Here is a 12,951-nt window from a genome sequence, read left to right as displayed (position 1 = left end):
ATTTTCTTTCATTCAGTTTTCTTTCATCTTGAAAAATTGTGCATTCAAGTTAATGTACTATTGGGAAGCTCATCAATCTCTTCTAATTTGCTCATGTTTATAACATTTGCCAAACATTTAGTTAGGGCCTACTGTGTGCCAGGGACTGAATTCTAAAATCTGAGTGAGTTAGCTTGAATTATTTAATAGTGTATCTTCATGACTTTATACCTTTGTCATACAATTATGAAGGCACATATTTAGTTGAAAGGCTCATGGCATCCTTACAAGCAAACAATTTTAAACCAGCTGTGTGGAAATTAAAACAACTGAATTTGCTTCTATCAAGCTTGGCCCTTTGATGGTGAATGCTTTTCATGCCAGCATGTATGCCAGAACTGAATCTACTCGTTCTGTGTTTCTCTACATCAGAAATAGTTGGATACTGGGCCCTCTGTCTGAAAATCTAGAGTCAACTTTACTATTGTCTGAAACTCTGGAGTCAACTTTACTATTGAATAAATGATGGTGTTTTTTTCTGTCTGAATATTTGTGTGGGTATTCCACAACTAACAAAAAATAGATGCAGGAGAGTACCTTGCTTGTTTTACACTTTAGGTGTTTTTAGTCTTTCAACTTCTAAATGATTAATATCCTATGCTTTCCTAATATTTATTTATTCCCAGCATGTCCTGTGTTCCCTGGTTGCTGAGGTTTTAGTTATTTGTTTGTTTGTATATATGCATTTGATATTTGTATATACATAATTTTAGATTTTATTCATTAAATAACCATACTATCTATATCATTTAGCATTTATTATGTTTATTTTTATTTTATTTTTATATTTTATTATATTTTTAAGGAAAATTTGTTTTAACTAATTACCTTTCCCAATTCATGTGTCCCATACCTCTGCCTACTCTAGTGCCTTTCTCCCAGGAGTCTCCTTTCTGTTTTCATGTGGCATGTATTAAATTGTCATTCCACTTCCTTCTCTCCTCTTTCCACTTCCTTTTTTTCTTGGCGGTCTTCTTTATAGCATCATAGTCTGTTCCTACACTCAAATCTACATATGTGCTTATACTTCAACATGGAAAGCTACGATTTCTATATCAGAAATATACAGTATTTGTCTTTCTTAATCTGAGTTATTTTACTTAATGTAATATTGTACAGAGCCATCCATTTTCCCTCAAATTTTGTAATTCATTTTCTTTATCATTTAATGTTTTTTGTGTATACATTAATCTGTAGATATATGCCTAGCTAGCCTCATTCCATTTTTTTGATATGGTGACTAATGCAGCAATAGAAATGGATAACCAAGTATCTGTGTTGTAAAATAGAGAGTGTGTTGAATATATGCTCAGGAGTGATATATCTGGATCAATAGGAAACTACAATATTCAGTCACCTATATATCGTCTATTTTTATCTTATAAGAAACATGCATGTTCATTTCCAGTGGCTTTACGAGTTTATGTTTCCACCAGAAGTGAATAGAAGTTTCCCTTTCCCCAACATCCTTCAGTATTTCCTAGTGTTTATTTTCTTGATGATAGGTATTCTGATTGAAATGAAATGGAATCTCAAAGTTGTTTTAATTTGCATAGAAAATAAACACTTAATAAGATAATTTTACCTTCAAGAGATGAGCTAATTATCAAAAGACATGTCATTCAGACACTCCATACGTGTGCTGCAATTCTTCAGTGGCATTCAAAGTAAGGACAAAACACAAACCCCAAGTAAAAGAGGACAACTAGACCACAGGTAATGGTTTAGATCAGTAAACTTCTGATAGTCATAAAGAAGAGATAGTACATTATTCCAAGAAGCATTTTAAATTATTATTTTATTACAAAATATAATGTGTATGGACAGGAAAATATATTCATATTTTAAATAATATATATAAAATAAATATAATATATAAAACAATAGTAATAAACACTAAAGCATTATCAATTTCTTTGAAGTTCCCTCTCTGTTGCAACTTATATTTCCCTTTTTGTTCAGAAAGAAATCTAATATAGAGAATTATATATTGACCTTGTCAATGCTCTTTCATATTTTACAATATGCAAATATAGTCATTAAAATTTATAATTGGATACTTTATATCTTAGACTTCTATAAAGACAATTATCCTTCATATTTCCTTCTACAGTGTTTTTTAGATTTTTATTTTTGAAATTGCCATGAAATTATATCATTTCACCTTCCTTTTTTTTCCTCCAAATTCTCCCACATAGCTGTCTTAGTGCCTTAGAATTCATGGCCTCTTTCTTCTTAAATGGTGTTACATAATGCAGATATAGCCTAAATACATAAATATTAAGTATATTCCATTTATCCTTGTATTTGCATTTTTGTAGATTTAGTTTAATTACTTCTTGTCTTATAGAATTCCATTATATGGCATTATGATTTAAATGTTTTGCCCTATATTATAAAACCTTTACTATGTTGAGTAATCTCCCTTATAGTCCTAGACTTTCTAGGACTTTTATCATGAAGAGAATGTTGGATTTTGTCAAATTCCCCTTCTGGGTATAATGATGTGATCATATGTCTTCTGTTCTTGAATCTATGTGGTAGATTACATTTATTGATTTATGACTGTTGAACCACTCCTGAGTCTCTGGTATGAAGCCAAGTTCATCAGCGTGGATAATCTTCATAGTGTGCACTTACATTCAGTTTGCAAATATTGTATTGAAAATTTTGCACACATGTTCATTGGAGAGAATGTCCTATAATTATGTTATATTGTTAAATTTGTGTCTTGTTTTCCTGTCATATTAGTACTGATTTTATAAAATTAACTAGGAAAAGTTCCTTCCTTTACTGATTTGTGGAATATTTTGAGGAGCAGTACAGTTATTTTTCTTCCAAGGTTTGACAGTATTCTGTCCTGAACCCATCTGACCTTGAACTTTTTTAATTAAACAATTTCTTCATAATTAAAAAGTCAAACAAACAAAAATACTTGGTCATTAGCATAATAATGTTGTGAGGTTTGACCTACAGAAAATTAAGCCATGAAGGTAAAGAACTCATGGATGAATTAGATGGTTCATACAAGGGCTTTCCAGAGAAAGTTTGTCATTTTTGTCCTTCCACCATCTGCTACATGAGAAAACAACATTGCTCACCCCTGGTGGACATAACAAGGTACCATCTTAGAAGCAGATGGTACCTGTCACTAAACAACCAGACCTGCTGGCACTTTGATCACATACCCTCCAGCCTCCAAAGTTGCGATAATATAAATTGATGCTCCTGTGATTGCATTTAATTATGTACCAGATCATTTTTGATTAGATATTTAAGCTCTTCAAGTGACTTTGGACTATGTTTCCAGATAAATGTTTCAATTCATTTTGTCTCAGTATGTGGAAGTTTAATTTCCAAGAAACATTAAGCACAAGTACACCCCTACTAGCATTAGACTACTTTACTAATGCAAGTGGTTTTTTACAGCATTGTGTCAATACTCATCACATTATGATATAAAGGAAAAAGTTTCAAAGCATCCTTGTGGGAAATAAAATCAACCAGTTTTAATTACGTTACCCCCAGTCCATATTCAGTAACAGAGTAAACTACAATACCCAATTGCCTAAATATCTATACCTAGATGTCTATGTTAACAAACTGCTTAGCATTATATCACATGGTTACAGTGTTTGCCTATATTTCATTGTTCAGGAAATCTCACAGACTAAGCTCCCAGGAAAAGGAACGATTTATTTTGTAGTATAACCTTTAGATAGAGACCCTCTACAGAGCAACAGACTGAGCTCCCAAGGTCCAGTTGAAGAACAGAAGGAGGGAGAAGATGAGCAAGGAAGTCTGGACTGCGAGGGGTTGGTCCACCCACTGAGACAGTATGCCTGTTCTAATGGGAGTTCACCAAATCCAGCTGAACCGGGTCTGAATGAGTATGTGATCAAACCGGACTCTCTGATTGTGACTGACAATGGGGGTGGACTGAGAAGCCATTGATAAGGGCCCTGGAACTTGTTTCTACTGCATGGACTGGTTTTTTTGGGACCCTGGTCTATTTGGATGCAAAAAGTCCTAGGCCTGGAAGTAGAGGGGAGAGCCTAGGACTTCCCACAGGGCAGGATTCCCTGCCCTCTCTTTAAGAGGGAGGGGGAGGGAGGAGGGGGAGTGGAGGAGCGGGAGGGTAATGGGAGGAGGGGAGGAAGTGTAAAATTTTGAATGGATAAATAAATAAATGAATAAATAAGGTGTGGGGAAAAGGGCAAAAGTGTAAAGAAGCACAGCATGCATACCTTGACTTTTTGTTTCCGTGTTTGTATCTTTTGCCAAAGTTGGATGTATGCAAATTTTCTGATTGAAAAATTTCAAATAAATTCAACTACAAAAAAATAAAATATTGAAAAGTAGTGTGTTTGTTATTCTGTGTTCTTAATGTGTACTATAAAAGACATGTGTTGAAATGTAGACACCAGTGTATACTGCTAAGAGTGGGAATGTTCAGGGGGTGATTACTCATGGGGCTATACTCCTTATAAAGAAGACTATGATCATTCTATAAGGTCTGGATGAAACTGGCATTAGTCCCTATTTTGTCAATGTGTCTCTTTTGCAATGCGAGGACACGATGTTCATCTCTCCCAGAGAATGTGACAAAAAAGCACCATCATGTAAGCAGGAACCAGGCACCAAAACTGAAATAACCTAGATTTGGCTTTCCAGTTATCAGAGCTGTGAGAAAAGTGTTTCTCTTGTTTACATTAATAAATTGTCCAAAATTATTAAATCAGGTAGTGAATGTTACAATTGTTCATTAAAAATCCTCACTTTTACATTTAAGATTTTGTCAGAAAATAGGCAGTGCACAAGTTAAATCCAATGTATTATACTTGAGAAATGTTGACATATATATATATATATATATATATATATATATATTATCTCCCTTGTCATTTCCTCATTTTGCTCTCTAAAAGAAAATTCTCTCCTAAATGTGCGTTAATCCTTCCTTTGAATTTATTTGCATATATTTAAGTGCCCATATATAATACACAATATTTTCATTGATTTTAAAATTTTACATATGACATCACATTCTAGTTTCCATTTGGTGACACATTAGTTTTCTTTTTGCAAATTATTTATTAGGTTGACAATTTCATATCTACTTTGGTCACATTCACCGCAACTCTTCCCAGAGTCATCCACTCTTTCTTCATAACCTTATATTGTGTGATTTGAAAACCAACCAAACATACAAATAAAAACATTGAGTCCATTTCATACTTCATCTATGCTCTTGGATGTGTGTGGCTTTCCACTGGAATGTGGTCAACATACCCAAGGCCACACACTTAAGCAAACCTCACTCTGTTGGCAGTTATCAATTGCTATTAGCTCCTCAGCTAAGTGTGGGACATTGTAGCCTCTTCTGCTGTATGTATGGCAATTTGGGCTGGCCCAGGTCCAGCACAACTTTGGTAAATTCATATGTACAGATGTCCTGCTGTGTCTGTGTTTTAGCTAGAGCTTTTCTCATATGAAGAGGCAGCATGACCACAGCTACTCTTATAATAGAAAACATTTATTTAGAGCTTTCTTACAGGTCAGAGGTTTAGTCTGTTGTCATCATGCCAGAAAGCATAGCAGCACACAGGCAGACCTGGGGTTGGAGAAGAAGTTGAGAGTTCAACATTTGGATCAGCGAACACCAGGAAGAAAGAGAACCATAGGGCCAGGCTTGAGCTTCTGAAACCTCAAAGCCCATCTCCCAGTGACACTTCCTCCAATAAGGCCACATCTACTTCACCAAGGCCACACCTCCTAATAGAGCCACTCCCTTTGAGCTCATGGGAGTCATTTTCATTCAAATCCCCACAGTCTGTAAACACTGGTTCCTTGTTATCTGCTGATTCCCGCACTTACAGTCCGTCCACATCCATTTCTGCAATGTGCCCTGCGCTTGAGAGGAGAGGGAGTCAAATATAGATGTACCATTTAAAGCTTAGTGTTCTTCAGTCTTTCATTTTCTTCACTTAACCAGCTGTGAATCTCTGTGTTAATTTTTATCTATTTTAAAGAGAAGATTCGCTTATATATTCTTAATTCAACATTTGTGTTTCCGTATTTGCCCATGTACTATGCCATAACCCTTTGCCATTCCCTATTTTCCTCATTATGTGGATAATTCATAATTTATTTTTAACCCTATTGCTTTTGAAAGAATTTTTGTTCTTGCTCTAATTTTCACTGTTGTAACACCACAATAAACATACTAGGATGTACTTCAATGGATGCTTGTATGTGAACATTTTCAACATAATACCCAGACCTGGATGAGAGAGTTACAGCTTCAGAACATTGTCTACTTTGCTACCTATTGCCATATTACTCCCGAATTTGATTGACAATGTGTACTTTCTCCAGAAGCTAGTGAACATTCCTCATTCCTTCTCTTTCTTGAATCTTAATTTTCATTATAGCAGTATAGACTACCAGATGATAGATACCTAAAGAAGTTTAGGAAGTAGGCAAGCTCTGATAATAAGATGACTCGTAGAACGTAGTAGAAACTTATACTAATATATTGAAAAGTTTTCATCAGGAGAATATCTTGACTGAATTTGTGCTCGAAAAGATCATATAGGTTTCAGTAGGAAAGATGGATTATGGGAAGGAAAGCCCTTGTAAAATGTTGTGATTGCCACTCAAATTTACTCACTTCTTTAAAAGGCTCTCTCTCTCTCTCTCTCTCTCTCTCTCTCTCTCTCTCTCTTTCTCCTACCTGAATTGTTTTTCTTCCAGTGGCACTTCAAGTTCATGTAGCTCTGTTCAAAAGAGAGAGAACTGGTTTTTCATACATTGTTTGACAGTTTTCTAAAGAAAAACATAGTGTGCAAAAGAGACATGCAGCCTCTGTCAATCACACAAACGAATAAACACACCTTTATTGCTAATTATCATTTTTGTTTTGTGCTACTGTTTGCCAAATGGCATTGAAAGCTGAAGCACAGATGCTCATTAACATCATTCTTGATTTACTGATAATTCAGTACTGACAGTTTAATAAGTTTAGGATGTAACCCAACGATTATTTGTCAACACATTTTTGGGGATATGTTTTTTACTCCTTTTTAACTGAATGGTTTGCTTATTTTGTGATAATTGTACAAATAATATGAATACTTTAAATTTACATTTAATATTTTCATAAATAGTTCAAATATGTCTGACCCATTCTTGCTGATTGATAACATAGACCCTTATGGTAATAAAGAGGAACTACAAGATAAATTTCAGTGATTCTTAAAATTATCTGAATCTGGTGGTGGTGGCACATGCCTTTAATCCCAGCACTTGGGAAGCAGAGACAGGTGGATCTCTGTGAGTATGAGGCCAGCCTGATCTACAAGAGTTAGTTCCAGAACAGGCCCCAAAGCTACGGAGAATCCCTGTCTCACAAAACAAACAAAGAAAATTATCTGATCTGCCTGTAATTGCATATTAAGACTGAACTACATTGATTTCCTTGTTGGAAGAATGATAGAATTGTTAAATATGGACTTGGATGTCTGAAGATATTTTCAGTAGAGAAATACTCAAAGTGCTGTGATGGATGCTCCTTGGATTCACCTTGAATGATTGTTATTTTGTGAGAATTTTACTTTTATTCATTAGAGAAAAGGATGATGTTTCAGAACCATTGTGTGTCATGAGGGTAGACACAAACAAGGTATTTTAGACATAAATAGAAATCTACCAGCCCAAACTATGCCCTGCTGTATATGCTGTGTTAGAGATTGGTGTTATTTTCATATAGATCAATATGGAAATATTCTGACACTCAAAATCACTCCAAAGAGGCAGATATTAATTTTTTTCTTCCCACTAAATGTCTTTCTCACACATATTATTCAGCATATGGTTAATCTCCTCTGGATTTTGTCAATCTGAGATTGTTGAATAGATTTCTCTATGGCAGGGTGTTCCAAGGAATGCTAATACTTCCTAGTTGGTATGTTATATAAGACAAAACTATCAAATATAAACTCACACCATATAGGCTTATGTGTACCAGGTTAAGATGGTGGTAATAGCAAACTTTCAACACATTATTTTCTATAATTAAATCCTGTGGCTATGACTCTGAATTCGGCAATACCTTTTAACAAATTTGGCTGAGGGAAACTGTAAAGAATACATACAGCTACAGTATAACCAGCACTGAACATCCCTGTAGAAAATCTTAAGAAAGCAAGGCTGAGATATTCTTGGTGGTATTCAATATTGTTTACACTTAACCTACCGAGGAAATAGGTAAGAGCACAAATAAGTCTGACCCCTGAAAATTAATCACTCAGAAGCTACTTCTAAGCAAATTTTGCTCAAAAAAGAACCTTAAAGCAGTATAAATTAATCTAAAGAGAAATATTCTAAACCAGATTTGAATTCATCATTGTTCATACTGTGTAAGTTGATTTGTCAAAACAAAACAAAATATAATCTTCAAAACATCTAGTATTGATTGGTTAGGTATAATATCACATTTTTAACTTAAAAAAATAAAATGTGATTACAGTTCTTCATTTTCTCCTTTGTTTTTCAGTCTCAACTTCTTCCATGTAACCCCTCGCCCCTGAAATATTTCTCCATTCTTATTTTTCAAACATGACCACTTGGCATTGAAATTAGGGAACTCACTCCTGGGGTAGACTATTTCTTCTATTCTCAGCATTATTTAGCAGTCTATAGTTCTTTGTCTAGGAATGAGGTCTGGTAGTTAAACTTCTTCATGTTTTACTTAGGCAGCTATGTTGTCATGATATCATGGATGAAGCATCCCTGTCTTACAGCAAAATTCACCCTAGCCCTCTGGCTCTTACTGTCATCCCACTTCCTCATCTGGGGGTGTTCTCTGCGCCTTGGTTACAGGAAGTGCTTTGCAAATGTATCACAGTATTGGAAACCAAGCCACTTACAAAAGGTTAATCAGATCATAGGTCTTAGAGGGGCAAACATTCAAATGTACTTTTTTTATGGATTTTTTTCATTGTGTACATGGTAGTGGTGCGGGAGAATTGTCTGTCTTCTGTCAATCATGTTTTAAATAAACGCTGATTGGCCAGGCAGGAAGTATAGGAGGGAAAACCAGACAGGAAGTAGAAATGATGTAATGAGAACAAGAGAATTCTGGGAAGGAGGAAGTTGATTCCTCTCACTCCTGCCCAGACCACTGAAGCAGCAGGATGTGATCTGCCCCACTGAAAAAGGTACTCAGCCACATGGCTAACATAGATCAGAAAAATGGGTTAATCAAGATGTGAGAGTTAGCAAGTGAGAGGCTAGAGCTAATGGGCCAGTCAGCTTATAATAATGGAAACCTATGTGTGATTTTCTTTGGGGCTAAACAGTTGTGGGCTACCAGGTGGCACAAAAAACCCAACAACAAGCAGGCCCCCTAACAGTTGTGGGGAACTGGGTAGGGCAGAAAACACAAACAAGCAGGCCCCCGTTCATGTTACATGGTAGTTTTGTTTGCATGTGTGTCTGTGTACCATATGAGTGACTGGTACCTGCAAAGGCCAGAAGAGAAATTGGATAACCTGAAACTGGAGTTGAGAGATGGTTGTGAGACACTATTGAGTGCTGGTAACTGAACCTGGGTCCATGGCAAAAGCAGTAAGTGCTTTTTTACCATTGAGACATCTCTCTAATCCCCACCACAATAATTTTTATAATTGTTTTATTAGATTATTTATTTAATCACATTAAGAACTTTGCCACATGTATACTAAAATTAATGATTTACTTAAATCATATACCCAGTCAATAATGGAAGTGAAATTAGAAACCAAGTTTGCTAGACTTTAGAGCTATTGCCACAACAGGACTTTCAGTTCCCTATTAATAAATTGAAAATGTTAAAACTATCTTGCCAAATTACAGAGTATTATGAAGTATCAAAGATTGTGTGTGTGCTTTATAAATTTTATATTTTGTTATCCCAGTTCAAGACATTTCACTTTTATCTCCACATTAGTATCTATCAACTGTAATATATTCCTTACTGTCAATCACCATTTTTCGTGATTTAATAAGGCAGTAAAATATTGGTCAGAGGACTGTTAAAAATCAAAAGCAAAAAGTCTTAGCTGTGCACAAGTATTTTTTTCCTTCTAGCTAAGAATACATGTTAAATTACAACATATAGACATGGTGGCTCATGCCTTTAACCCCAACAATTAGGAGGGAAGTAGAGGCAGGCAGATCTCAGTGAGTTTGAAGTTAACCTGGTCTATATAGCATGCTCCAGGACATTTGGAACTAAATAGTGAGACTTGTCTCAAAAAATCCCCAAATAAGTAATAATAAATATAATAATAATATAAAGTATAATATATATAATATAATAATAATATAAAGCAACAATCACCATAAGAAATAAAATATATATTTAATAGAAATTTTACCCGAGTATACTGTATAATGCTTTCTAGAGAATAGATCAAAATAAATTGAAAGAACCATCAAAACTCTCCAGGAAACAGGTTTATATATGTGTATGTGGTAAATGACTTTATATCTCTTACCTTATTTACTTGGATGTTTCCTATTTCAAAACTCAGATGTAAAGAGCAAATAAACATTGGCCAAAATACTTGGTAACTAAGGTGAGTCATCCTTCTGAAATGAGAAATAAAGGGTATTCATTTCTTCTTGACGAGATAAGTGTAAAAAGTGGGTTCAGACACGGGTGAAAAAAAGATACTATGCTCAGAATGTAGGTCTCTTTTTCTTAATGGATATAGCTAATTTTTGTGTGTTTTTCCCTTTAAAACATAAAAGATGCCTCCAAACAACAACAAATGTGGTGTTTGTAACAAAATGTGTGTATACCTGTCAACAAAACATATTCCAAATATTGAATTAAATTCTATTCTTTGTGTTCTCATGACAATTTCTCATGACAAATGTGAGAAACTATATAAATGAATAAAGATTTGAGAGGCTACAATATTTTTCCAGTAGTAAGAGAGCACAGACTTCTATAACCATAGAAAATGTACTAGGAATGAAGAAGAAATACAAATATTCCCAAATAATAGAAAAATAAGCAAGATCATTTTCAGTAGTAGAAATATTGATAAATAAAATAGACTGTCTCCCCTGAAGCCTCTAATTGTATTTCATGGCTGAAGTGAAGAAAGGATTGTACTTGACCTGTTTTTTACATTACTGAAGACTTAAAAGCTATGATACATGGATGTAGGCAGAAGCATGTTAAAAGAATATGGCATCTATATGTCACTCAAAATTGTATGGTATCACTGGCATATATATGTATATAAAATATATATGTTTAAAAGTTACAGTCAAGAGAGTAGGAGGAGGGAGACAGTGGAAATTTGAAATGGTATTTTTTTTCTTACTTAGTTTTTATTCATAATCATAAACTTAACTCTGCAATCCAGCTAGATTTGAAGGGGAATGAGGAAAATATGGAACACAAAGAACTTCAGTGAGAGCAGAGATTACAGGGTACTGCGGGCAGATGGGGCTGGGATGCTCTCCTGAGCTACAGAAGGAATGGTCTGGTGGGTAAGAAGCCCGCAAGTCAAAAGAATTAGAGTTGTCCACAGTCGGAAATGGTGATCTTCTTGCTGGTCTTGACATTCCTGGACCCAAAACGCTCCATGGCTTCCACAATGTTCATGTCTTCTTTCACCTTCCCAAAGACCACATGTTTGCCATCCAGCCACTCAGTCTTGGTGGTGCAGATAAAAAACTGGGAACCGTTTGTGTTTGGTACAGCATTTGCCATGGACAAGATGCCAGGACCTGTATGCTTCAGGATGAAGTTCTCATCCTCAAATTTTTCTCCGTAGATGGATCTGCCTCCAGTGCCATTGTGCCGTGTGAAGTCACCACCCTGGCACATGAATCCTGGAATAATCCTGTGAAAGGAAGAACCCTTATATCCAAATCCTTTCTCTCCAGTGCTCAGAGCACGAAAGTTTTCTGCTGTCTTTGGAACTTTGTCTGCAAACAGCTCGAAGGAGACGCGGCCCAAGGGCTTGCCATCAGCCGCGATGTCGAAGAACATGGTGGGGTTGACCATGGCTGCAGCAAGCGGTGAGAGGGGACAGCAGCGTCTGCAAAGCGGCCTGAATTGGTATTTTTTAAGTAATAAAAAAATAAGAGACTTGAACCTAGAGTGGCTCCCAGGAGCCCAAGGCGATGTCCCCAGATAGTTCCTTGGGCAGCTGAGGAGAGGGAACCTGAAATGACCCTAGCCTATAGCAATACTGACGAATATCTTGCATATCACCATAGAACCTTAATCTGTTGATGAACGGAGATAGAGACAGAGACCCACACTGGAGCACTGGACTGAGCTCCCAAGGTCCCAATGAGGAGCAGAAGGAGGGAGAACATGAGCAAAGAAGTAGGGACCACGAGGGGTGCACCCACCCACTGAGACAGTGGGGCTGATCTATTGGGAGCTCACCAAGGCCAGCTGGACTGTGACTGAAAAAGCATGGGATAAAACCGGACTCTCTGAACATGGCGAACAATGAGGGCTGATGAGAAGCCAAGGACAATGGCACAGGGTTTTGATCCTACTTAATGTGCTGGCTTTGTGGGAGCCTAGCCAGTTTGGATGTTCACCTTCCTAGATATGGACGGAGGAGGGAAGACCTTGGACTTTCCACAGGGCAGGGAACCCTGACTGCTCTTTGGACTGGAGAGGGAGGGGGAGAGGTGTAGGGGTAGGGGGAGAAGGGTGAGAGGAGGGGGAGAAGGTTGGGAGGAGGGGGAGGGAAATGGGAGGCTGGGAGGAGGCGGAAACTTGTTTTTTTTTCCTTTTCTCAATTAAAAAAAAAAGAGATGGGAAAAGTAAAAAAAAAAGTTGTTAAAGAAAAATGATTGTTTTTTTGGCGCGTGGCATCGCCCAGCCCA

General features: G+C 36.3%; 1 protein-coding gene across 1 annotated transcript; it reads right to left on the bottom strand.

Annotated features, from left to right (window-relative positions):
- Positions 1–11,520: 11,520 nt before the first annotated feature.
- Positions 11,521–12,112, bottom strand: LOC121439873 (peptidyl-prolyl cis-trans isomerase A-like). Its single transcript, XM_041640491.1, has one exon. It carries the CDS (start codon positions 12,107–12,109, stop codon positions 11,615–11,617), a length of 495 nt encoding a protein of 164 aa, XP_041496425.1. The 5' UTR covers positions 12,110–12,112; the 3' UTR covers positions 11,521–11,614.
- Between the last annotated feature and the right edge of the window lie 839 nt (positions 12,113–12,951).

Source organism: Microtus oregoni, unplaced genomic scaffold, assembly GCF_018167655.1.
Source record: "Microtus oregoni isolate MIOR12 unplaced genomic scaffold, Mior012 000063F_ref0000156, whole genome shotgun sequence".
Taxonomy (NCBI): domain Eukaryota; kingdom Metazoa; phylum Chordata; class Mammalia; order Rodentia; family Cricetidae; genus Microtus; species Microtus oregoni.
Note: the sequence above shows the minus strand (reverse complement) of the source record. Positions and strands in the feature narration are given on the sequence as shown.

Excerpts from the sequence above, each read along its gene's own strand:
- LOC121439873 (XM_041640491.1), bottom strand. The coding sequence starts at position 12,109 with ATGGTCAACCCCACCATGTTCTTCGACATCGCGGCTGATGGCAAGCCC.